General features: G+C 40.6%; 1 protein-coding gene across 1 annotated transcript; it reads right to left on the bottom strand.

The window, feature by feature from the left end:
- Positions 1–263: 263 nt before the first annotated feature.
- serinc4 (serine incorporator 4) lies at positions 264–27,420 on the bottom strand. The gene is made up of 11 exons (XM_085461215.1): positions 26,972–27,420; positions 19,373–19,540; positions 18,844–19,022; positions 17,147–17,226; positions 16,721–16,814; positions 14,209–14,420; positions 13,501–13,596; positions 4,653–4,779; positions 4,393–4,505; positions 3,635–3,788; positions 264–3,540 (listed from the first exon to the last, which is right to left on the bottom strand). The coding sequence occupies exons 1-11, from the start codon at positions 27,083–27,085 to the stop codon at positions 3,333–3,335; spliced, it is 1,545 nt and encodes a 514-aa protein (XP_085317341.1). The 5' UTR covers positions 27,086–27,420; the 3' UTR covers positions 264–3,332.
- Positions 27,421–27,867: the final 447 nt, after the last annotated feature.

Below are 27,867 nucleotides of genomic sequence, written 5' to 3'. Positions count from 1 at the left end.
CACACACACACACACACACACACACACACACACACACACACACACACACACATATATATATATATATACACATATATATACATATATATATACACATATTATATACACATATTATATACACACATATATATATATATATACATACATATATATATATATATATATACATACATACATATATATACATACATATATATACATACACATATATATATATATACATATATATATATATATATATACACATATATATATATAATTGTTTTTTACTAAGCCTGGTTCCTGCTCATTAACTGTATGTGAGTCATCACAGACACTTGGCTCAGTTTCCCTTCATTTGAACAGGGACTATTGGAAACCAGTCCTAGGCTTCATATACTTACATCAACGAGACCTTTTGTGGGATGGAGCGGGGCTATGTTAGATGCACAACATATTTCAAACTCGCTCTTGCAGACATGATTACTTCATTTGAAGGCATGAGACAGGAAGCTTCTATCCCTTCTGCATTTTTAATACTTTTTAAGCACTCCTGGATTTATTTTTTTAAGTTTTTAAAATTGCTTCACAATTTGCAAAAATAAATGTAAACAATAAATAAACGTATCTGGATAATTATTGTGAAATACAGAAGTGAATTATGTCATTTTAACACGTCTTCAGTTAATCGTTAAAAAAAAATCATGTAATTCTACTTAGCTGCCTCTCAATTGTTTTAGTAAACTTTGTCTCAGAGTATTTAAAGATCAAATTCTGATGAAACAATGCATTCATGATCTTTTTCAGAATTTAATTTAACACATGAACAAATCTTTCTTTGGGTTTGTGTGGAAAACGAATCAAGAGCTGCCGCATCAAACAGAAGTGGGAAGCTATGAATGAATTAAAAGAATAAACTGATGTTGTTTGTACATTTTCTGGTTTCGTTAGCGCTACATGAAATAAAGCTCACATTCTGTGCTGGATGGATTTGTTTATCGTTTATTGAGAAATAGGGATGGGTATCGAAAACCGGTTCTTGTTGAGAACCGGTTCCCACTGTTTGAATTCCTTGGAATTGTTTGCCATTTTTGCAAACGATTCCCTTATCGATTCCAGTCGCCCCGAATGACGTCACCACATTGCGGAGCATCATTTACCTGGCAGGAAACATGGCGGCTCAAACGCTCAAAAGTTTGATTATACTTTACGAGAACGGATGACAACAGGGCCACTTGCAATACTTGCAAAGTAGATATTTCATTTAAGGGAGGAAACACTACGAATATGCAAAAGCATTTGCTCACAAAACACGCGATGACCTTAAATGAATGTCGTGAATCTCAACCCAGCAGCAGCGGTAACGTTTGCACGCCCTCTCCCGTTACTGCGGCAGGTAAATAATCAACTAACAGTGCATATTATGTTAGCGCGATCTGCCTTATTACTAAACCTGCCATTACTGTGCGTTTAGGTGACCATGATGAGAGAGACAGACAGAGTCTGGCTCAGTCGCTGGCAGTTCTCGCTGCAGTCTACCGGTAGCGTCTCCTTTCAGGCCAGGATAGACGAATGTCACGAGCAGTGACTAAGTTTGTGGTAAAAGGCTTGAACCCATTTGCCACAGCAGATGCCCCCGATTTTCGGTAAGTGAATGTGTTTAATTGTAGGCAGGGATATTACTGGATATTCTTGTGTAATTGCTACAGAATAATTTATGTTATACTTTGTTATTGCTACAGAAGAATATTTATTTTATTATTTTACATTTACAATTTCTTTTCCAGGGGACCCTGTGACACCCCATTGAAAAGCCGTAGGCTGTGGATCTCTTAAGATCTCACTGTTGGGTTTGTTAGGCCATGTTACTCCTAAATTTCTATCTTGTTCAAAGAGAAGATATAAAACAAAGTTCTAAGCTAATCGACCTTAGTGTTCTCCTTTTTTAAAAAGAATCGATAAGAGAATCGATAAAGAATCGAATCGTTAAACAGAATCGAAAATGGAATCGGAATCGTGAAAATCTTATCAATACCCATCCCTATTGAGAAGATCACCAACACTTTTGTGTCTGTGCATTAACAAACTAAAGCCAGACGTTTACTGGCTTTAGCTTACCTTTACAACTGGCAGCATGGGGAAAAGCTAGGCTGGAAAAGCTAGGCTAATGTGTTAGCGATTTCTAATCAAGATGTTAAGCTAAAAAGAACGAGTTTTTTAGGGTGTGTTTGCAGCTACCATCTGGTTAATCTAGACTGGAGAATCCCTCATGTTGGACTGGCAACCACACACATCAGGCAGTTGTAACTGTCCTCACAATGAAGGAGCTGATTACTGCTATGCTACTGCTATAGCAGTTACGCCCTGCACCGACCACTACAGACATCAAGGCAGCGTCTACATCATCTTCAAATTGGATAAAGTTAACTAATAAAAGATAAAAGGTTAGTTATTACTGATGTAAACTTGAAGATTTTCACATGGGTCTGTCGGGAATGCCTTGTTTTATATGGAGCCAGTCTCATGTGCATTTTTCTTTCTTTCAAGATGACTGGATTATGCTTGTTTGTATGTATGCATGACGTTATTTTAGATGAAAGATGAGTGGGTCAAGTGTAGTTATGTGTAATGTGACCTTTTTTTCAGGTTTGCAGTTGTATGCGAAGGAGAGAGATTAGATGTACAAAAAGATTCAAAGTTACTGCACAGATTGAACTGTAAATGTGTCGGTAGGAAAACGTGTTGCTTTATAGGTAGTTCTTAAACTGTTTGTGTTTTTGCAGAATTTGAAAGATTTGTTCATGCTCCATAACCCTCAATTATTTGTCATAGGGCTAAAAAGGCTCTGTGCTTTAGGGCAAATTCTTTATTTGATATACATGAAACAGTTTTAAATGTTAGGGACATGCGCCTCTGAAATAGTAATCTAGCAAATACATAAACAGTGTTCTCTCTTACAATTTTAAGTGTCTACATACTGCAAAAATAATAAAAATACTAAAATGAAACATTCAAAATCTTTACACCTACCCTCTTACTGCGATACCCAGTATACTGAGTGAGAGTTCATTTCTGATCCCTTTGGCAATTCATATTGTAATGTGCTTCTAAACCACAGTTACATCCTTGTTAGTGGTTTAGGGTATCAAGCCTGTGACATCAGGCCTGTGCCCAGTTCTTCACATGTCAGCAGGGGCACCACCCGTGGGTTTCTCTCACAACACCGTGAGTCTTTGACCCCTCACCCCAGTGACCTCCACGCCTGAAAATTTCCTCCTGCTGGGCAACACGGGGAGGCCCTCCGACACCTGACCTCTTGTCCACTCTTCTCCTGCCAGGCTACTTCCTGAGTGTCAGACACTGACAGTGACATGGCGGGACGATGTTGAGCGGCGTTTGATGCGTGATCGGCGAGGTCTGGATTCGTTCTGACAGCTGCACAAAGGGCCCAGCAGGAGCCAGAGGTAGAGGATCACACAGGCCCAGCAGGACGACATCTTCACCCAGAAGGTAGACCAGCTGCCGTGGGTGAAAGTGGTCTCCAGCACTGCTGACTCGTAACTGGGGAGAAGACGGCACAGATTACAAAAGAAACATCTCAGAAATGTAAAATATATATGTATGAGAACAATGTCTAGAACTGTCACTTACTAACCTGAACCAGTTAGTGAGGGTCATCATGACGTACAGCGAGGCCAGGAAGAAGACAAAATGAAAGAAGAAGTAGCTGTAAGCCACCCTCTGTGTCTCGTTGTGAATAACCTTCTGACAGCCTTTGTTCTCGTCATCAATCGCAAAATCTTCTTCAGCTGGAAGATTACAAGTGATATGCTGGTTACTGCAGAACCATCAGTCCACTGTAGCATCAACTGTGAGGCATAGTTAGGATTACACAACAGCAAAGGTGTTTTTTTCTTCTGCACACACAATCATTTATGAGAGAGAGCACTGAGTCACAGTGAGCATGGTTGAAACATGACAAAGAACCACCTGGCCTACCATAATCTGCATTTAGTAAACAAGTGGAAAACATTATTCTGCTGTAACATTTGTATCATCAAGTGTAAGGATTGGCTAACAATGGTTGCAGCTTTTGTATTTAAACTCAATCAATAAATCTCCAGTGCCCATCAGCGGGACAACGTTAGCTCCTGATGTCAGGTGTCAGTTTCAAAAGTCTGCCGGTGCTGTTGGTGATCCTGGATCGAGCTGGTCTTTAGAAGAACTGCAAGTGCTTCAACATAGAGTTTACATTTGCACACTTCTTGTTAAAGACTGACACAAGTTGATACCAACCTCTTACCTTTACATCCTCAGTTTTAAGGGAGTTAATTTAGTTGCAAGAAGAGTTTTTAAATGGTCAAATGTAGCATAAGGACCAAATGAAACCAGGTTAAGTGTTTTAGTACACACCTTCTTCTTCTTCAGGGCAGCAGAAACAGCATGTAGCTTTCTGGAACTCATAGCGGTAAACTTTGATCATCCAAAATGGCCCGAACACCTCTGCCAGGTAGGAAGCTTCATTACTGGAGGGAAATTAGACATCAACACATTTGTTGCCCCAGCAGAGATATGTGGCTGTGATGTAAAATGTAATGCACGCTTACAGGACATTTTCAGTCACTTCTTTGTATCATGCAGATACTCTGTCTAAAGATGAAGTGTTTACTCACCATGCAAAGAGCACACAGCAGTACATGATGGCGGCTCCAATTATGGCCACAGCGTTGCCTTCTTTCTGGATGCCATCTTGTCCCACACTGGGGTAACAGACGGTCATGTTCATGCCCTGGTACACAACTGACACAAAGATAACACAGCATGCTAAGTTTTACCATCGCATCACACCAGGAAACTCAAACGCTGGTTTATATAATGTATGAATGGCTGAAAACTGACAGTACAGGTTCAGAAGATGAAACAATATCACAATTTATATTAAAAAAAAAGAGAGAAATCTTTATTATCAGAATACTTTATTAATCCCTGAGGAAATGATACGGTCACAGTTCCTCCAACACAGTAACTGACTCAATATTAAAATATGACATCTTTTCAAAGGACTCTCGATCTACTGTGTACTGATTTTAAATAAACACAATAATAACATGGACTGAACCACCACCCACAACCACTAGCACTTTATATAGCCTCTGTAGAAATTATCCACATATTTCACTTAGCTTAACTGCACTACTGTAAATGCTGTAAAATACAATAATTATAATTCTACAACTGTTTGCAACTGTATATAACTGTTTATTAATATGTATAAGCTAACATAGCCTGTACACTCACTACAGCTGTAGCCTGTACATACTTATAGTATATTCATAACATACCTTCATACCGTGTACATTGTACCATACCTATAATAGTTCCATATTCTGTAATATATCTATATTATTGCTAAAGCAGTTTGTGGATGGATGCAAACTGCATTTCGTTGCCTTGTACTTGTGACGTGTGCAATGACAATAGACATGAATTCTATTCTAATTCTAATCCTTAGCTATGGTGGCCGCTGTAGGACCAAGAGCCCTGGCCAGCGTTGATCTGCAGTGAGTGTAGCCTGTCAGGCTGCTGTTTACCTCAGCTGTGCACATCTGCTCAGTCTTGCTCACAACAATGATACAAGTCGAGGAGTCGGTGACGCTCATTTGCTGAACATCTTCAGCTTTTCTGTTGTTAGCTGCTGTTAGCCGGCCTTCACAAAACTTTTTATTCTCTAAACTCTCATTTGTCCAGAGGATCACATGACCAATCTGGTGACAATAAGTAACTGCAGCAATATCAAGAATAAATAAGCATATTTATGCACAGGAATTAAAACACCGTGCCATTTGGTGATGTAATTTTGTGTATTTAAAATAATTTTGTTATAAATTGTTCCACAAATTATGTGGCCAGACGTTTGATCTGTTAGGAGAATTATTTACGCAAAGAAAATGTTCTGTTTTGTTATTGTTGAACAGTAAAAAGGACGGTTTGCAGTTATTACAGTTCTTGTTGTCTAAGGTGTTGTTGATGTATCCAAATCAGAGTAACTAAGAAATGAAGCAGAAACTGTTGGCACCTGTCCCAGCTTGTTTTCATAACCTGTGGTTACTGCTCTCGCTCTCTACAGTGTGCACACACTTTGATGTTTAAACTGCGCTTTAAATAAAACTGTAAAAAACTGACTTCTGCCAACCTGCACTGTGTGTTCTAAGGGGGGGGGGGGTAGTGCACCAAGTGCACCAACGAAAGAAGGACTATACCCCCACTGCTGGGGTAGAGGGCTGGCACGTTGTAGTAGCAGTTCAGCAGTGTTCTCACAGGCCCGCTAAATGCAGAATATTTCCTGTGGTTTTAGCAGAAAGCAAAGCTGCAAGAAAGAATTTGATGAAACTGCTTTGAGAGTTTTGTGCTGTAATATTTTTCAGCTGTCATGGCACACCACGTGGAAATTTTAGTTCACTCTTATCAAAAGCTGTGAGCATCATCCTCATAACCTTCTTCCTCGTTGTGCAATACGTATTTGACATGGCTTATTTTTGCTCATGCAGCCCGGGTTTACATGTAAATGATGCAGTCTTCATGGCTGGGCCTCCTTTTATCCTCAGCATGTTAGTCGTGCGAATGGAGTCTCTCTAAGTTTATCAAACTTAGAAACAACGAATAGGAAGGGTAGGCAGTTAATAGAAATCCCTGTCTCTGGATTCAGCAGAGACACATAGACTAGCTGCCATGTGCTTTCATACCAGACCCAATGGTTCAAATTTGCAGAGGCAGTGATGAAAAGTATTTTTGGGTTTAAATTATTTTACTAAATATTGAGATGAAACTATCTGCATTCTGTGTAAAACGTAGAATATATTGTGTTTTCATAGACTACAGATATCAAAATGGAAAGTATAAAAGTGCAGGTTGTAACCCACCCACCTAAAAACACAGCAGACACAATAAAATCCCTCTGTTATCGTATGAAAAACACTCTCACATTAGCAGTGCACAAAGCTGGATGAAATCGAGTCTCAAAGCTGAACTGTTCTTCTACTACATCAAGAGTTTTTGACATTTTTCAGCAAGCATGACTCACCATGTCGAGCTGCTTCAAAAACTTTTTTCATCCTTAACTAAAGCTGTGAGCATCATCCTGCTTCAGTACTTATTGGACAAGGACTATGTTTGTTCCTGCGATCCACATTCACATATAACTGGTGCAGTCTTCATGGCTCTCCCACCTTTAATCCTCAGTTGTTTAGTCACCTTAATTGAGTCTTTCTACAAAAAGACGATTTATTATCAGCGCTATTGTAGTTGTGGTAATTACATGCAGCTTTTTGGCTTTTTTTTGGCCAAATATCTCTTTCTGACTGGCATTTGGGCAGGCGCTGTTCTGCTTGAGGGTGACTGGTACATCTGTCTGATAACAAACATTGGTAGAAACCACAGAGGAATTGTTTGTAAGGAGAATCTGACAAATGAGGAAAAGCACACCAAAGCTACATATAAGAATGAGTCAGTGGTAAGTAAATAAAATAAGATAAAATGCGTTTCTCTAACAGCTCTACCATACAGATGTATTTATATAGATTTAGATATATATTCATAGATATCTTTGGCAGTTGTGCATTTCATGTAACATACAGATAAATAAGTTTTAACATTTTCCTGCCTTCCCTTGTAGGACATTGGCTTTGGTGTTTTGAGTGTGGTTTTCATTATTTGGAATATCTACGAATTTTGGAAACCCATTTGTATTATGAGACGGTTCAACAACATCAAGTCCTCAGGGTGCCCCTCATACTACAGATGGGTGTACGAAGAACTTCTTTCAGAGGAGGTGAGCAACCACTTGAATGAGCTCAAAAATATAGTAGAAGAAAAGGCAAAGAAACTCTGTGAAGGATACTTGAATCGCATTCGAAAAGCTGAGCTGCAGACACAAACAGAAAATCACCATAGCAACAGTTCCATTTATAACAGTAATGACGAGCCTAATCCCAATAACAGTGAAACTGACGCCGTCAGTACCGACACCCTCTTTCCCAGGAGTGATGCCGCTAATCCTAACAGCAATGCTGAGCAAAATTCAGAAACTGACACCTTGGTTGCCTGGCATGTAATTTCTGAACCATATTTCTACCTGAACGATTACACTCAGGTGGGGCAGAGCTGAAAACAATGTTACTGTGACCAAAATAAGCTTCACAGAGACTGTTGTTGGTTCTTGCATTAGTTTCCATTTAGTTTCAAAAGTTTTTTAAACTTTAATGCCGGGCCCCACAAAGACAGACAAACAAGTACACTCAGATCAGGAGTTGCCAAAGCAGCAAGAGCATGTCTCCCTCTTTGAGTTGTGTCTTTTCAGTCACTAATTCTTTCTCTCAGAAACATACAGATTACTCTGTGTGCGTCACGGTGAGCTCATAGAGCAGAATAAGCCTTCCAGGAACACACAACTCAAACAAAGGCCGAAGAAGAGAGTAACGAGACCCCCCCACACGCACACACACACACACACACACACACACATAGCTGGACTGGCCATCGGCCCACCGGGCATGGTGATTTTTCGTTCTTATGGGCCAATGGGTTTTGGGGGGGGGGGTTCGTTTTTTTTCCCGTAACGGCATAAACACTGAAAGGTGGTGGATTGGCCAGATGCTGGGAGATGTGTAAAAATAACTCAATTGTTTGGTGGTGGCTATTGCGGAGCTTCCACAAATTCAGTAACATTAGCAAGTGGTGGAGGCCAGCAGATGCAACACACTGGCAGGTGGATGACGGAAAGGCAGGAGGAGCAGAGACCCGAGGCAGTGAACTGAACTTCAGGTAAGAAGTTATGACCTGCAGTCTATCTGGTCAGATATAAACCAAGTTTAGGTGGAGTTTATTTTCGTTATGCTGACTTTTTACAGTCAGTTACAATAACTCGTACTGCATACTAGCTAGCATGATGGAGTTTATATACTGCTGGGCGGGTGCTATGATGTTACTGATGTTGAATTTGTTTTATCTTATTTTATTTATAAGGTTAGTTATTAGAGTTTCCAACTGTCCTGTAAAAAACGGAATAGTCTGGTATTCAGAGAAAATATTGCGCGTTTCGTATTGAGGTGAGAAGGAACACAGTTTGTCCTGGACTTCAGCTACAATGAAAAAATACACAAAGCTGGATTTATTCTGTGTCTTTGCTGTCAGCTGCCTCTTCTTCTCTCATTCTCTCCCCTCTCTCTCCTGTTTCTACTTCAATCATGAAACTGATCAATGATCAGCTGATCGGCTTTTCTCTCTTGTTTGTTTATCGCCCACTTTGCGCCAGAAAGAGGAAACCAGCGGATGTCGCGCTAAACAACAGCAGCATATTTAAGCTTGATCAGCTGTTGTTAGAATTTATTTAATATTAATTTCTAGTATCAGCTGATGTTTGCTGGAGCCACAGCTGTAAAAGCTGCTGGTCATGATACCGGTTTGGATTGTGGTGAGAAGGAAACATGAAGATGAAACCAGGAGATGTCCTTACTGAATCATCAGAGCTGAACAGGTGATGGAGAAACAGGTTTACCTTTTAGGTCAGCGGTCTCCAACCTTTTTTGTACCACGGACCGGTTTATGCCCGACAATATTTTCACGGACCGGCCTTTAATGTGTCGCGGATAAATACAACAAAATAAAACTAGTACCGGTACCGAAAAAAAGAAGATTTATTCATAACCAGTGTTGGGAAGGTTACTTTTAAAATGTATTCCATTACAGATTACAGAATACAGAATACATGCCCCAAAATGTATTTTGTAACGTATTCTGTTACGTTACTCAATAAGAGTAACGTATTCTGAATACTTTGGATTATTTAATATATTATCATGCTGTTTACAACTACATGAATGTGATTTATTACTATTACTGAAGGTCCGCGGCTCCGAACCGTAGTAAAGGGACCTCTGGCTAATACGTGGGTTCCGTGTTGGGCTCGTAGCTGAAAAATAGCTTTACTTTGTTGTCTGGGTCAACTTTTCTTGCGAGAGACAGAGAGAGGCGTTGAAAGACTGCTCCAACGGAACTTATTGTTTCGGAGGAAAACACGAACACAGCGTACAGTCGAGTCTTAATAGCTTACTTACAACTGGGCTCGTCAGGAACTCTTCTTGGCTGCAGTGGTTATTATTATATTTACATGCTTCCAGCTCCCGTTTCTGCTCGATGACAGCTCGTACTTTCCCTTTTTCTCCCTCCCTCGCTCACAGACACATAACGTGTATGGCAGTCCATTCTCCCTGCAGCACGGACTACACTGCCCATGAGGCTGCATGTAACCATGGCAACCGTAGTGCTGCCGCCTAGAACAACAGAACGTAGCTGTCAAACAAAACCCAAACAGTCCTGACCCGCGACAAAATGAAACAGGAAAGTACCGCAGTGTAATCCATTTATTTCAACAAAGTAACTGTATTCTGAATACCACCTTTTTAAACAGTAACTGTAACGGAATACAGTTACTCATATTTTGTATTTTAAATACGTAACGGCGGTACATGTATTCCGTTACTCCCCAACACTGTTCATAACACACGTGAAAAGACCCAGGAAAACCGAGTTAACGATCAAAACGATAACAAAATAACGCTGAAAACGATAAAAACCCTGAAAATCATACATTTCACACCTGAGCCTCAACTCTCGCAGCCCGTTACCAAACGACTCACGGACCGGTCCTAGGCCCGGGGGTTGGGGACCGCTGCTTTAGGTGACATAAACGAGTTGAAGGGAAGTTATGAACTGTTTCTGAGAGACTAATAACACCAGGATCCTTTTCTAAGTAGCTGACAGCTGGTAACTGCAGGGGCGGCTCTAGCAAAGTTTTGCCAGGGGGGCAGGTAGGCATTAACAGGGAGAGGGGGGCACAAAGAAATACTTTTCTTTTTTATTCTCATTTAAAATGTTTCGCTTTTAAAAAATAATTATCTGAATCTTACAACAAATGTTTTCATCTGATGTCAAATGTATAGAAATCCATTATTGTACATAGTAATTTTTTTTAGGATCCCATCATAATTTCTTCAGAAGTAGCTAAGTACTGCATATGATGCCAGTATTTTCCCACATTTTCTAGATACTGTACCAGTACTGTGTGCAAAATGCCATCAAAAAGTCAATTAAGTTTTATTCTTTCTCACCTGTCTTTCTGTCTCCTTTCACTTTTTAAAGGTTGCCATGTTAGAAAAAATATTTTGCCCTGCCATGCTGTTTATTGATGTGGCAAATGAATGGTTTATGAAAATATATCTAAATCTGTCATCAGTAATCAGTAATGATCATGTCTCCCCTCTAGTCTTCTCTGTCTTAATTTCAGGTTTTCACCATGTGTTGTAGATAGTTCAGGAGGTTAAGTTGACCAAGCAGTTTAGAATACCAGAATAGGGAGGATGGTGTAGGTTTAAGTTTATTAGACTGATACATATATACCAACAAGACAGTGTACATCACTGTGACAACAGCGTTTGTTTTCATTCAAAGGCTTTATGGTTTTTCCTATAATACCTGGTGGGCCGGTCTCTAGTCAAAATGCCCGGGCCGATTTTTTGTCCCAGTCCAGCCCTGCACACACACACACACCCACACACACACGTGCACGCACACGCACACACACACAGACACACACACACTTCCCTTCTGGAGACGTTTCCATGACAGGTCAATCCATGAATTAAAGGAAACTCAGCCACAGTAAGTGGGAATTAACTATTACAGTGTGTAAGTATGTGTGTGTGTCTGTGTGTGGTTCCCAGTCTGTGTTGAAAAGTTGTTTTTATAACAAACTCAGAGTGCATATTTTCTCAACATGTTGCTGCAGTGTCCCGAGCTGCCCGAGTGCCTCTGAGCTCTCACACACCTCTCCTACACACACAAACACACCTATAGTTTGTCCTTGTGGATAACAGCCGATTACCGAGAACATTTTCAAACATGACACAGCTCACAGTCTGCTGAGTGACCTTAAAGAAAGCGACAATCTTCATTTAGAAAACAGATGTAGAACTTTTCTGCTGGGCCTTCAGTGAGGGTTTCAAATGTTTTATTGAGTTCTGACATTTACCCATAATGTGTTTAAACAGCAACAGAAAGTAGCGAGAGTCCGTCCAGGACTGCAAGTGTATGCCAGATTATGCCAAAGCACCAACAATGGCAGACGATGACTCAAAGGTAGCTGCAACAGAGCCTCAGCATGAAAACATGCCTTTGCCTTTATACTTTGTGATAATTGTACAGAGAGTAAAGTTTTACATAACTCACTGGTTTCACAGCTATAGGCAGCTATAGCCCCTATGTGTTTGCGAGGCATCACTGCAGCTAATATGGACTGTAGACAATCATGCTGCTAGCATTACCTGTCAGGATTGAACTACACCCTCTTGTTGAATAAATTCTCATTTCTGTCACCTAAAAACAAGGTGGTGATGAAATTAACGCTAAAATTTAGACTTCAAAGACTGGAGTTCTTAAACCGTGGGTGACATCATGCAGTCTGTCGAAGTTATGATACAATTTATGGCTTTTCTGGAATAAGAGCATAAAATAGCAACACAAACAAATTTAGATTTCTCCAACATTTGTGTAAAATAACAGCTATTTAGATTCAAATCGTGAACCCATGTTGACTTTATTGATGTTTTACCTTTGACTAAAAACGCACTGTATTTAACCAAACGAGTCCAGAAGTAGCAAAAATGGACTAAAAACATCGAACTGCTACACTTAATGAGGGATGCATTGGTACTTTGGTTCCTCCTGGACGCCTGCTTTACATCACCCTGCACTTTGCTGTTCATCGGGACAGCTGTGTTTGGAAGTGTAACGACTCTACCAGCCAGTATTGTCAAAGCATCCATGTATGATTCAGACACATTTAGATGTAAAGCCTGGATAAGACTTGGGTTGTGTGATAAGCTGCTGCTCTAATGTCTCTGTTATGTGAAGGGTCTTTGTTTTACCTGGAGCCAACAGGTGAGTCACTGGGAAAACGGAAAGGCAAATTATAGAGGAGTATGTGTATGTGTTAGGGTTACATCCTGGTATAGCGCAAGCTGTCAGGCCTCGTCTGCCTCCATGTCTCTGTGCATTACTCTGTCTTAGTTACTTCCTTTTTTATTTTGAAGATGGATTATTTGTACTGAATCTTGTACTTCCCGTCTTTGTCCTGCATTTGGGTTATCTTCCTCTGTGAGTGTTACACTTTCAGTTTTTAAATTTGTGCATTGTTTCAATCCCTACATCGCAGTTATGCAGAGAAACGCTGCAGGAAGACAACCCTTATAACCCTCATCAGGTTACGCAGGTGTCATTTAATCCAACAACATTGATCGATCGCAGCTCTGAAGAAAAAAGCATGAAGAGATCCGGGTGCATGTGTGGGAACTTGTTGCACATGTTTCTCTTTTAATCAGCATGTAAGGGGAAAGTCCACGTTTCTGTGTCAGTGTCTCAGCCGAGCGATCTCTGTGTTTCTGCTCTGCGTTTGATTATTTACCGTACCTTTCTCTGGTGGACGGCTGGACAGTGCAGAGAACGTGAGGTACATGACATAACAGCTGATGATGGAGGCCTGAAGGAGCCCAGACCGAGGCTGTTCTGTAGACAGAGAGAAAGACAGAGGATGGTACAAAAGTTCTCAAAGGGGAGTCCTGAAAAGTCTGGCCATGATTATTTTTCATCTCGAGGAAGAAACCTTCAGCTCAGCACTTCAAACTGCTATAAAGAACCATCAAACCTGGCAACGCTACTGTTGTCCCAGCACAATGACCAGGATGTAACTGTCCTCCATTCCATATAGGGTCTATTTTTCTTTTTTTATAAATATTTTTATAAATATAGAATATAAAGATTTTTTACCAAACTACAGATTTGCACAGTACAAATGCACACTACACTACCTCATGCTGTGTGATAAATGCAGTGGAGTTAAAAGTCTTGATGTGTATTCCTAGAGTCCATAAACTCTCACAAAATGTAAATACTCATGTAAAGTACCAATACCATTACCTGTACTTGTCTGAAAGTACAGGCCTGTGTTTAATCCTGAAGCCCAGACATGTGTAGGCAAAGCACGTCTGGTTTAATGGGAGAAGCAGATAATGTTAGCTTACATCAGCTCTCCGTTCAACAGGTGTATGTTTGCACAGCTGGATGTGGACTAAGTGTTATTTGCAGATTTGTTGCCGTGAGCGTGTTTCATCGACTCACTCTGTTTCACACACGGTGTGACGGCAATGAAGGACATGAGACCACAGAGTCCCAGGTTGACCCACAGCAGGACTTTGTTGAAGTGGCAGGCAATGGGGTGGGTGTAGTACTTGTACATGAAGGTGAAGGCCATAGTGGCGATGGTGTAGAAGAACAGGGTGGCGCACATTACCGCCAGGTACCAGCGCTTGTTTTCTGCTGCTCCAGTCAACCTGAGAGGACAGATGATCGTCAGAGCTTGACTGAGTTCATATTCAAGTGTCATGGTGTTCCACTGCACGAGTGATTATTCCACTTTGAATTTGGCGAGACAAGGAAGCTGGTGGGAAAGTGGCATCCAATTATTACATCAGGCTTCATTTTTAACTGAGAGTTTATTCCAGCCCTGTTGTTTTACCTGTTAACACTAAAAACAACAGATCTGTATTGTTTTGACTGAACACATCACACCTGAACCGTATGCTTACCAAAGCAGAGCTGGGCTTTGAGCCATTAATAACACCAACTGGGACTGTAAGAACATTTCCTCTGCTAAGGTCCATAAACATTAAAGATGAATCTCTTAGTCTGCACATCTGCATCATATACATGAACTGTGGATAAATGACATGTACAGTAACATTTGCTCTCCTTGCCATCCTCATGGGTAGAACTCGGTGGTTAGTGGTTCAAACCTCTTGTTATGGAGATTTAAACTCACACAACTGGAAAACAACTGGAAGACAGAATGCATGTATACAGCCTACTTTGACGTGAACATGTTTAGCATCTTTAGCATGTAGCTGAAAGTAAACCTAAAGTTATGTTTAGAAGTGAATGTGATTTTCTATGGAAAAGGTTTCAGAGCCTTCATTATAACACGGTCTCAGTCTGTAGTTACTTTCATTAGTTTGTATAGTTTTATGTGTGTATTTGATTTTCGTTTAATTGTGTACATGTTTTTAATTTGCTGTACCAACAGGCACCTATAAATCAAATGTGTGACTGTTATTGTTATTAAGATGGAATTCGGAATATCTCACACAGTCACTGAGTCAGTCGGGTATTTAGGACTCACAGTGGTGAGGCCAAGGATTGAGAAGACAGTAAGAATAACACTGGAGTCAGCTTGATAATGCAAAGAGAAATCTGCCAGGTGCTGCAGCTGTGAACCAAAGAATATTTGGTAACATTTCTGACCTGTAAACCAAGACTGGAGAGACAGTGGTGAATGAAAACTCCACGTCATTGTAAAGAGAGAAAGAGGCTTTTCTGCCTGTCTGCAGTGGCCTCAGAAAAGGCCTGAATGAATAAATCCTCTTAGCTGTCGTGGCTACAACTCATCAGAGTTCAGAGGTGGCTGAGCCTGACGACAAAGGCAGCCGCAACAGCTGGATACAGTAAATAACATCTGGGATACGTCTGGACGGATAAATGAGGACATGACAGAAAGGATGCAGAGAGGATAGAAGTGCCAACAGAATTATTATTTCTTAGTCCGTCGGTTCTCCGGTCACTCGGAAACTATTCAAAATTCATGAACACGTCCTTCTTTTCCTGAATATTTGAGGTCTGGATGATTTTCTTTGATCACAGCAAACTGAATACTTTTGGTTTCAACTACTCCAGACGTCTGAAGACAGACGTGTGGTTGCTGTTTGTCGCATGTTTCACCCACAGAAAAAGCAAATAAAAAAAGAAGCAGCGCTCTGTTTTACTTAGCTGGTGCTGAATGAGTCTGATTTGAGTTATTCTGCAGGACAGAAATGAATCATCAGCACTGGCTTCACACGAGGCTGGAAGAAGCTGCAAAGGACCCAGAAACCGTACATAACAAGAGATGGATGCTACAGGTCTGACAAGTCCAGCTGTATATAAATGTATGAGCGCAGTGGCTTTTCTTAAATAACACAACACTATGTTCAGTTTGGAAATGATGCACATTAGTGTCCAGAAGGATGATAAAGCAGTATATGCTGCACATCCCCAATTTATAAGCTTTATCCAAAATGTTTCCATTTCTCTTGTAAATATGCAGATTACAGAAATAAATAGATGTGATTGTGTGTATTGTTTCATTGGTATTTTGTGAAGGACTTGTGTTATGCTGAAAACCAAAAATATGTGTTCACTGCGAAACAAAGAAAACATGTCATTCCAACACCATGTGGCGCTCCTCCTCTGGATTCAGTCTTTCCAGATGTTTAATCTGACTGCAGGGATTCGCTCTCATCCAGCACTGCACCGAGGCATCCCAGAGCTGCTGGATGTGCTCATGGTCATGAATTGTTTTTTCATAAAGTTTCATCGTGCAAAGACACATTATGATGTCAGCAAAACACAAGCAACACAGCAAACACAAAGTTAATGACACACTTTTTAACAACGTCAAGATCCCCACAGACGGGGTAAGTGTGTCCTTGTTTTGGATGATTGTCAAATGAGTGATTCCACACAGCTACGAGTTCGTCTTCTTCATTTCACAACATAAAATCACACATTAGGTGATTCTGTAGGACAGTCTTAGTCTTACCAGTTCTTGTTCCAGGTATGTGCAAACGCTGTGATGAGGATGAGCTGAATCAAGATGAAGGCGAATCCTCCCACCACACCAACATAATGCCAAGCTGAGGCAGGTAAAAGAGAGAGAGAAGCGCCATCATTCAGTGATTTATTTCAAGATGACAGAGGAAGCAGTTAACAGGAAAGGAAAAACAAGAGCAACCTGTATATAATAAACTGGCTGTGATCTCAAACTTGTTTCAGCATATTTATTGTCCCCAAACAAAGTGAAACCGAGCTGCAGAGATTTATGGCCCGTTGATGAATGCCCTGCAGGGTTTCGATAGTGCTCAGGAGCAGATCTCTGCTGCCCCCTAGAAGGGTTTAGAAGGAAGGTCATATCTGCTCTCAGGATGGATTTGCTTCCAATGAAAAGCCTGATAGAAAAGTTTCTCACCATGCAGGAAGGACTCTGTTGGGATGAAGAAGGCAGCAGTGCACATTCCCAGCAGTGTGATGAACTTAAGGAACCAGAAGCTGAAAAAAGAAAGAAAAAAGGAACTGTTAGTTTTTGGGGGGTTTTAAACCTTCAATATAAAAGCTTTTTTCCAACGATTTTGTAATTTTTACTAATTTACAAGTGCTGTATTACTTCTCTATTGAACCTACAAACCCACTCATTTCTGATACCAAGAACAGAAACAGCAGAATCTGAAAAACGTACCTTTTGCAGACTTCTGAGCTCCAAATCGGCTTGTTTGCTCAAACTTACTTTATTCATCTGATGTGGAATGAAAATATATTCACTGTGGTGTGTTTTTGAACTAATAATTAGAATCAGCATAAACTCAAGCTGCTGTTGTAAAGATTTACAGCATCTGCTACCAACATGAACATTACATGTTTTATGTTATTGGATTTTCTTCCAGCTACAGACTGAATGTCTCTGTGCAGAATTTTAAAATGCTTGTGTGCTGCTCATGTTTCCTCAGAAATGAAATTCATTGTACTGACTTTAGTGGCCTCATACATTCAGATAAATACTTTATTTAACAAGAAAAACAATTGAAACACAAATAATAAACTCCCAAAGAGGGAGGTGCACGTTGATGAGCACAGTAAGTTTTTCCTCCGTGCAAACACTGTTTATGTGTCTGCGTCTGGTCTTTAAGAACGAGGGTACTCGGTGCTCTGCAGGCCACTGTTAGAGCTGTAACCTTTCACTGTGCTACTACTAAGACTCCTGTGAGTTTATTTATACCAGACAGAAGCAGCAATCCAGTCTGTCAAATCCTAATCCGAGTTACGTCACAGCTATAATCGACTGCACTGCAATGGAAAGTGCAACAACAAAGAGCTTTAATTAGAGCAGCAGCTTTCAGTAGGTACAGGCTGGAGTATTTAAAGGCGTGTGTGAGGACACACTCCTAAAGTCTAATTTAAATATTCAAGGAAATCACATAAAAGCAGGCGGTGCACATTTAGGTCAGATCTGCTGCACTTGCATAACAGTGTTACAATAATATCCTGCGTTATGCTTTTGATTGTTAATGTGAATAAGAAAACATTACAAAATGTAAAAACTGAATATTTTCTTGAGTATTTTTAACTGAAACATGATTGACTCCAATCTGCCTTCTTTACAAGACCTGCACAGGTCACATGACACATCATCTTCTGTCCCTGCTCATAACCTTCACACAATGCTTCATTTCTCTTTTATATCCTGCTGTCTGTATGTAGTTAGGACATATTCCTATAGTGTGTATTTATATTAATATCTATACAGAGATGTATGTATTATGTATAGTGTAAATAGATAGAATAATATGTATAAAATACACAAACACTACCATTGAAAAGTTTGGACACGCCTTCTCATTTACTGTTTTTTCTTTGTGGTCACGACTGTTTACATCATAGATTCTCACTTTTGTAAAGTGTAGAGTTGTTTGGACAAACATACGGTATTTTACTTTTAGGCCCAGATTGGGAAGACTCCTACAAATAGCTATTGATTGATTGATTGATTGATTGATTGGTGAACTACATTATTAACCTCTAACAGTCTGTACGTGTATCTTCTTGTCACTCATTGTAACATGTTGGTGCTGAAATGTGGAAAAAGGCTCATGTGTAACACTTCACACTGACCCGTTGTGTATGAGTGCTCTGAAGTCCTGACTGGACTTCACGTCAATGAGGAACATCGCCATCATCAGGTAGAAAGAGGAAGTGCCGAAGCAGACTCGATAGACCGCAGAGTAGCCCACCAACATCTCACAGTGGCCCCCGCCGTGCGCCTGGTCACACACCACGTTGAAGAAAGGCACCTGAAGTGACACGTCACATTCATGATGACGTCAGAGATGGTGCTTCTCCACACTGACTGACTATTCAGTGTATTTTCGTCTACACATTAAATTCACACAGCTAAGACAAATAATTTGGTTTATTTATTCTTTTGTTCTTGAAACTCTTACCTGCAGCAGTTATTTGCAGAACTACGTACAGAATAATAATGTTTAGTAGTTATTATTCTGTATGACTTTATTTAATGTTTCTCACATTGTTCATTGGGGTTTGAATTCACTCATGACTGTGGACTTTGTGTATGGAGTCAGAATAGCTGCACTGTATAAAGCGCACTGGTAACATATTGAACAACTGAGCAAACACTCACATTTTCCCTGACGAGCTCGGAGACCGTGCGGGACAGCATGAGGCAGGAGACCGCACAACTCATTATGTGAAAGAGCGTGTACATGACCCGCGTGCTGGTGGAGGATTTGACCGGAGGGCAGAAGGCACAGCAGAGCGAGCAGGGAGCCGGCCCACAGCAGCAGCATATCTGAGGAGGAGAAGAGGCAGCTCAGCATCCAAACAGCACACAGGCCACGGACATATTTCTGTCTGCTGTTACAACTGTCACACATAGCAGCTGAGAAGATGTGAACTGTATTTCACCAAAATCCCACTTGATCTGAAACGTGTAATATGTTAGTAAATACACTGCATGCTGCAACAAGTGGAGATAAAGTTAGAAAAATAAAATCTTTGGCATGTGGTCACTTCCGGCACACAGCATCTCCTGAGTCAAAAGAGCATCTGACGGCCGTGGGTGATACATGAGGTCAGACAGCAGAGTAGAAATGATGTGCACTGATATTCAGTCCAGAGTGCTGAAAAATGAAAACCATGAACTACTATGAGCTCCATAAATTTGTTGCCTTTCAACAACAGGAGAACTCTTGATCCTTAAGCTCTAATTTACTTTACGGGTATTTGGAGTAGTTTCAAACTGCTTTAGTACTCATTGAAAGTTGAAGACTTTCTGTAGTGGGCACTGCAGTGTTGAATCGTGCTGTATGGTTAAGTTTACGTTAAGCAGAGTTTACTATCGATGCATGGATTGAACTCCCAGTGCTGTTCCACATCTCTGCAGACCTTTTGGTGAGCAGCAGACCTCTACAGGACAATGTGTCCTGCTGGTACAGGGACCCGGAGGATTGAAAATCCTAAACACTGCATCTGCACAATCCAAGTATTAAAAGCAAAACTGTCTGAAGACATTTAAAAGTCCCAGTCTCACACTGCCAATGATGGCAGATTAATGAGTCCACTGGCATCTGGCTGGTTCTGATTCTCATCAATCAGAGCTGTGGATGACTGAATGTAAGCCCGTGTCCACTGATCCTGAACTAAACCTAGAGAAGAAACCTGCACGCTCATCTGCTCATGTGCTTCAGCAGCCTCTGCAGTCTGTCTGTAGTAACTGTGTAGTTTTATATTGTAGATTGTATTTCTCTGCTTTGCTTTGTGAACTGTGTGCATATTTGCAGGCACTGGAACTGCACTAAATACTAAAGGAGTAAATCCAGATGTATTATCACTCATCATGTGCACGTCTTAATCTGATAGATAATGCAGAGAGGATTATCCAACATCTTCTCATTGAGGGGAAGACTGCATCAAAATAGATCTTTAATCTTGGTCAGTGGCTGAAAAATGATTTGATGAAAGACGATTAAATGGAGCGTATATCTCCTGATATCCCTTCCAGCTGAAGAATGGGTTTCCATTATGCACTGACTGCTCACATGGCTGCAAATCAGTCAGTCAGTGATGTTGCTCTGGTCATTTTTGTGGGGAACAGTTTCCGTTTGTTGGTGCTACCTTTTCTATTTTTGTAGATTACTTTAAATTTTGAAGAAGAAATATGTGCTTTATTAGAATTCTATAATTCTAAGATATATTTTGGTCTATATTACAATATATGTATATATTAACACGTACATATGTGTGTTTGCTGCAGATTTTGGGATTCACACCCATGACTTGAATCTCCCATTCCACCACATCATAAAGGCTTTAACTGTGGAGCCCAGTGAGCTCATTGATGAGACTATTGTGATGTGGTGTGATGTCCTGCTCTGAGCAGCCGTCACAGAATGGTAAATGGACTGGTTCGTATATAGAGCTCTTCTACTCTGAGCATTCAAAGCACTTTATACGACTTGCTTCATTCACACACCCGCAAGCACCTTTATCTCTCTTTTCTTTGTCGTTTCTAACCTTCACACTGCGATGGATGAATCAGGAAGCAACGAGGTGAGTATCTTCTCCAGCAGCCAGGGATTGAACCCCCAACCTTCTGATTAGTAGATGACCAGCTCTACTGCTGTGGCTCCTCCTGAGCTACAGAATGGGTACACTGTGGTAGTAAAGGTCAGCAACACTACCCAGGTAGGCCGTGGTGTTTTAACAATGCCGCTGCTAATGGACTCGAATGGTGCCGAGACAATATCCCCTGCACTATTGAAGCCAGTGATGCCACACAACATGGATCTATGCTGTCCTGTTGTCTCTGACCCGGACATCTGAATGTTACAGCAGAAATTCACGCTATCAGAGCGGGCAGCATACTTCCAGTCTTCTGTGTGAACTGTAGCTGCAGTTTTCTGTTCAAAGCTGACAGGAGAGCCACATAATGTGAACTTCTGCTGCTGCAGCCCACTTGCTTCAAAGTTTAACATCGTACATTCAAAGACGTTCTTCTACATGCCGCGGTTCTAACAGGTGGTTACTGCTGCCTCAATGTCTGCTCAAAGCAGTCTGACCATTTCCCTCTGACACCAGCAACACACTTTCACCCAGAGAACTGTCACTCAGGTTTTCTTCTTCAGACCAACCTCCCAGAGATGATTATGTGGGAAAATACAGTAGATCTGCAACAGACCCGCCCATCAGACACCAGCAACCACATGCACAGTCACTTAAACCAGCTTTGTTTACCATCTCTGTTTACTTTCTTACATACTGTACACATTTACATGCTTATTGTTTATTTGTCTATTAGTCAAGTTGTAGATTTGTTAATAAAAGTGCTTTTATCTGCACTCTGACTGATGGTCTGACGGCCCAAAGAGAAGCATGGAGATACTGTAATAACTCCAAGTCACTTGATAATCACAAAATAAACTACTTTGTAAACTGAACACCTAAAACCATCTCTCAGCATGCAGAGCATGAGAAACCATAAATGCATCAGATGTAAATTGTCCTTTTTTGCATTCTGAACAAACCAGAACTGTTCATAATAAAGAAGTGCAGATGTTTCTGATGGAATAAAGAAAACTACACATAAACAAAAGGGAAACTTTATAGAATTTATAAAAAAGGTTTATAAGTTGAGCCACCTTACAGACAGCCAGGTGTCTGCCCTGTGGCCTAGTTTAAGGTTCATAATGCAGGATTACTGGTCACAGAGCAAAGTTGGGCCATGGAGATTAAACCAAAAACACGAATAATCACTTTCATTTAAAAACAGCCAAATAAAAGAGTGGGTCACACAGCATATTCAGGGCAGACCACAGACTGTTAGGTACAGAGTGAAGACTAAACGTGGAGGAGTTTGTGAGATAGAGACGGAGTCTTCATTCAGGCATTCATGGACGTTTGCATAAATGAGCCAGGTTGTCCTGTCAAATCACAAATGTAAGAATATAATTTCAGAAACACAGGAGTCACTCAACGTGTTACTTCTACATGATGACGATCTCATCTGCACCTTTCCAAGTATTAAGTGCTAATCCTGACCCACATCTGCCTTTCACTTTGTATCGCAAAAGGACCTCTGTCAAGTTTATGTATTTTAATCTATGTATATTTCTTATAATATGTCCTTTGCATTTTATTTTCATCCACTGAGGTTTGAGGGCTTCACCTTAATGGAAGAGCAACATGGTGGTGGGAAGGGTTTCGCTGCTTTGTGAAAAGGCAAGTTGTTCAACAACAGAACATTTCTCAGTGTGATAAAGTAAAGAACTACATGAACTATCCTGCAGAACATTAAAGCTTTACAGAATCCACAGAAACCCGTGTGCACAGTTTGAAATCTAATGCTGAGCGCCTTTAAGCCTCCATGCACTTATAAAGCTCCAACTGTACAACATGGATCTGACAGGACCTTATATTTTACAGAAAAGAAAGAACCCCAATGATAAGACAGTCCCCTATGGGGAAGAAGAACTCCCCTTTCAAATACTCACTGAATCATGGGAAACGTCCCTGCATACACAGCAGCAAAGCTAGTGAATGGTTCAGGGTCACCTGACCCGTCCCTAACTATATGCTTTATCAAAAGCAGAGCGGGTCTCTGTCTCCTGAACACAAACTGGGACAACTTGACTTTACTGGGACTCCCTGAAATATATCTTATATAAGAGTAATATGAACTCTTTTCCTTTCAGTATTCTTGCTGCACAGGTTCAGGAGTGCTGTCATGAACACAGTTCGTTGTTGCACAAATCCAGGTTAAAATTCTACCACACATGCAAACCAAGAAATAAGACAACCTACATAAAAACAATCTAGAAATACAGCTGATCCTGGCCTAAAGGTAATTCATGAAGTGTAGCAAAGGAGGAAAGTGACCTGAAAATCAAGCAGGCTTTCTTCTCTGAGCTAAAGAGGAGCGGGACCTTCCGGGTTTCTACCAGTGCACAATCCGTCATGGTGTGGGTGCACAGGTCCACATAACATCGATAAATGCATATTCATGAAAGCCCCATAAGCTAACATAAGCTGCTATTAATGTGATGTGTTCTTAGCAAAGGTCTTGCTTATTTCAGACAGATAATGCCAAAACCTCATTCTGCACATACTCTAACCTGCACCTCAGACCTGTCCCCCACTGGGAGCGTTTGGAAGTAACATTAAGTAAAGTATGGATGTATGGAAACAGGACTGCTTTCAACAGGTCTGTGGTTCTATGATAAACAGGCCAAATACAGCTTCAAATCCAAAATCCAAAAGTAAATCACCTTTTACTAATGGAGAGCAACATAAAGGCGAATGATGCAGAATGTTCAGAGTATCATGTTGCACATTACTAAACCGAAGACAACGCCGCTGCTACCGAAGAAAAAAACTGTTCTTTAGTTCTATACTGCTGAGCAAATGAACAAATCTGGATCTCGGGCTACGTCTCAACACTGCAATGAGGCATTGAGTCCCATTGTCACTGGTGAGAAAAATCAAACATGTAGCCATGCAGTCTGCAGTGAAAGAGTGCACTGCTGCAGTAGGATGCCAGCACTGCAAACAGTCAGTAAAAAAGCTTGTAGTTCACTCACGTACATTTATTGTTTAACAGCACTGGCTCAAAGTTATTGTCCAGAGTAATATTTGGGTCATTCCTACTATTCGGTGCCATTTCAGTGTGATCACTCTTCATCAAAAAATACAAAATTTTGAATTATTTTAACATTTCATCTAAAAGAGGGATTTTCAACCTATAAGAAAAATGTATTGGTCCAGCTAAGGATATTATATTATAATATTTTTTAAAATCAAAGTCTTTACCCATGACATGCCAAATGTCCACCCTGTTACAGGACATTCAATTTTCTATTAATAACTGTTTTGAATACACAGTTATAGTAATATTTACATTTTCTAAAAGCTACAATGTCCCTTTTTAAAATCTGCAAGGAAATTTCAAGGAAGTATTTTAAACAAGCATTATATTGAAAGAAGACAGGTTCAGTTTTAAGACACAGTGTAATTTCAAAAGATTGTTTTTAGATTCAAAGGGAATATAAAAAAAAAAATTGGCTCCATTTTTAAGTAACTTAATTTTGCTGATTCATTCCCTCCCAATAACCAAAGAGACATGCATTATGTTTGTTGATTTGATTTAATTAACAAAAGAAACACACAGGTAACAGGGTGGACATAACATCAGTGACAAAAAATACCACCTTAAAGAAACTTTGAACACCTTCACCATGCCCGTCCAACCAACACAGGTAGATACATGTCCACATTAAACAAGCAAATTTTCACTGTACACCCAACATAATGAACATTTTTCTCACACATTTTACCTATGCAACAGACCAGCAACTCCAGTTTTTTTCAAGGAAATCCCACACTTTCCTCTCCAGCTGAACTGACCTCTTATTCAAAGGTGTTGGTTCTTTCATCAGACACACAACCTGGTCATCCCTATACCAGGTTATGTCCTCACGTGGACTTGGCCAGTGGAACTTGTTGGTCCCGTTCTTGTGCATGCATTTCACTTTAACATCCTCTTCAACCTCCAGAATGATTCCTGGGTAGGGTTCACCATCGTAGTTGATAATGCACCACTGACCAATATGATCTTTTGTGATGTTCTCAGGCCGGGTTGGTCCCTCAGTGCAATGTGGACTTGCCTCTTGACTAAGGCTTATCTCCTTCAGGCCATAGCATTCACAGTCTTTGTGCCAATCACAAAGACAAGGGCTAGTGCCTTTGGCACTAGCCCTCTGCTTTCTTTTCCTTTCTCGCCACTGCTTTCTCTGTGCTCTCTTCTGTCGTTCACTGAGATCTGCCACTTTCTTTTTTTTCCCTTCCTCTCTGTCCTTTCTCCACTTCTCTTTCTCTTTATTGAGATATATCTGTCTTCTCTCAGGGTCAGCATCACGACGTGCTCGGTAGCGCCGCTGCTTCTCCGCAGCAGACATTGGTGCCATTCCCTGAAAAATGTATACTATTCAAAATCTTCTAAAAGTGTATATATATATACAGGTTAATAATAATTACTAATACACACTTGTATAAATAACCCTAAACACTAAACTTCTATCATCTTACGTCACCCCTGTTACCATGTGTCCCCCCTGTTACAGTACATAGCAATAACAGGGGTGACGGTAACAGGGGGGAGATTTTATGCTAAACTTAGCCATTACTACTAGTATGATGAACAACAAGCTAGTACATGGTGACCACTAAGAACCATTTTTAACATGTTTATTAGCCATATTATAAAAATTACAAAAAAAAATTTGTTTCCACTATTAATAAGCGTAACAGGTTGGACGTGTTATGCTTTGCCACATTACAAAATCTTGCTAAAACATTGAAAAAAGGGTTGATTAAAGAGTGGTACTTACTCGTCTTCTTCTTGAAAGTTTTCCCTCCAAAATATGTTACATCTGGGAGTGTCATGTGACTAAAAGAATAATCAGGTGATGTGTTCTATGGAATTCTTATCAGAGTAACAGGGGTGACAGTTGATTCAGGGACACAACATTTTTTAAAGATTTTAAGTATTAAACATGCATTAATAATAAAAAAGAACATTTGATGAGGAACATTAGAAATAAGCCAATCCAGAAATGATGAAAAATCTAGATTTTTTTTTTTTTTTTAAGTTATATTTGTAACTGAAGTCGAGCAAGCATGACTGGGGACATAGTACTTTAGTGACTTGTGCTAAAATAAAAGTAATTTACTTTTAATGTATTTATCCTGTGTATATATCAATGTGTTCTATGGTAGAGGGGGGTTAAACATACGAGAAAATGGTTTAGAAATAAGCATTAGACAAGTTTTACACTAAATATACCATATTATGTCATTAGGACTCAAATGGCACCGAATAGTAAGAATGACCCATTTACACATTTCTATAGCATCTGTACAATATATGTCCAATGCTGACCTGGGACCAGCAACAACATTAAAAAGCTCCTTACACATTAATATGTTTCTGCGTCCTGTAACTGATTATTTCTACATTACTGTCCTTCTACTTTTTAATAAAAACAAATACAGCTACAGAAAACTCTTAATAGCTACAGTGAATCTAACTGACTGGATAAAAGCACTTCAGTGAGTATGCACAATCATCTCATGAGTAAATTCCTTTAGTTTAATGCATTACAAACTAAACTGACACTGAAAAAGGCTCAAACAGACTCCAGCTGTGCTGCTGCTCACCAGCTCTCACCTGATAGGCCACCATGTTGAGGAAGTAGTTGTAGACCCCGCTGCGGTTCATCCCCTGAGTGGCCGACATCGTGAACTGCTTTTCCTCGGCCGCCAGCACCCTACATTTGGCCATGAACGTCCAGCACAAGCGGCTTCTTTTTCTAAGTGCCTACAAAGATGGCATCCTCACATCCTCAAAGAGGCCAGAACGCAGCGTCTAATGGGTTTTTCAGCAAAATGAAATAAAAGGAAAGATGCACAGTCCGGCAGCTTGTTTCTGCGCGCTCTCTTATGCTGGATTAGCGGTAAATCTAGTCCAACTAGGCTCTCTGCAGATGAGACATGAGAGCTGTGTTGCTCTCAGTCCAGCCTCACAGAGGAATCAGTTGTTTTTTCGCCCATATCCTGCGTGCTTTGGCTCTGCTGCCGAGTTAGGCGCTGCCAGAAAATAGGGAGAGGTGGTGGCGAATGCCCGGTGCCCTCCCTCTCTCCCCCAGTCAGATTAGGCAGAGAGTGTGTGAGGGGAGGAGGGAGTGGGAGAGAAATGACGAAGAGGAGGAGGGGGAGGGAGAGAAGGAGGAGGTCAACAGGGATCATGTGCCAGTCCCATCTGTCCCTTTCCATTCCATATTCCCAGCATTGCACAAAATCCACAGCACAATGAGATTGGGCACGTTTAATCCAGATTTGGAAAATTAAACAATTATCCTGTGTGACTTCTGGAAGCTTGACTCGCAGTTTTCTCCGAGACCTGGGCCAAGTCTGAGAGAGAGAGGCCCACATCCGTAATCCCAACGAGTTTTCGTGATTGCACTACGACCCAGAAATGTTAAAGCAGGACGCGCTGGACGGCTTTCTGCCGTTGATGGGTCAACAACGGTATCGGTACATGTGCTTAATGATAAACAGGCCAAT

This window comes from Copadichromis virginalis, linkage group LG1, assembly GCF_057382275.1.
Source record: "Copadichromis virginalis isolate Kocher_CV1m ecotype Utaka linkage group LG1, C_Virginalis_male_GT1.1, whole genome shotgun sequence".
Taxonomy (NCBI): domain Eukaryota; kingdom Metazoa; phylum Chordata; class Actinopteri; order Cichliformes; family Cichlidae; genus Copadichromis; species Copadichromis virginalis.
This window is presented reverse-complemented; position numbering and strand designations above follow the sequence as displayed.

Bases quoted from the DNA above. Each gene is read 5' to 3' on its own strand.
- serinc4 (XM_085461215.1), bottom strand. From the start codon at position 27,085: ATGGCCAAATGTAGGGTGCTGGCGGCCGAGGAAAAGCAGTTCACGATG. The intron at 14,421-16,720 runs GTAAGACTAAGA...CTGTCCTCTCAG, and splicing joins CATACCTGGAACAAGAACTG to GTTGACTGGAGCAGCAGAAA. The intron at 4,506-4,652 runs GTGAGTAAACAC...ATTTCCCTCCAG, and splicing joins TGCTGTGTGCTCTTTGCATG to TAATGAAGCTTCCTACCTGG.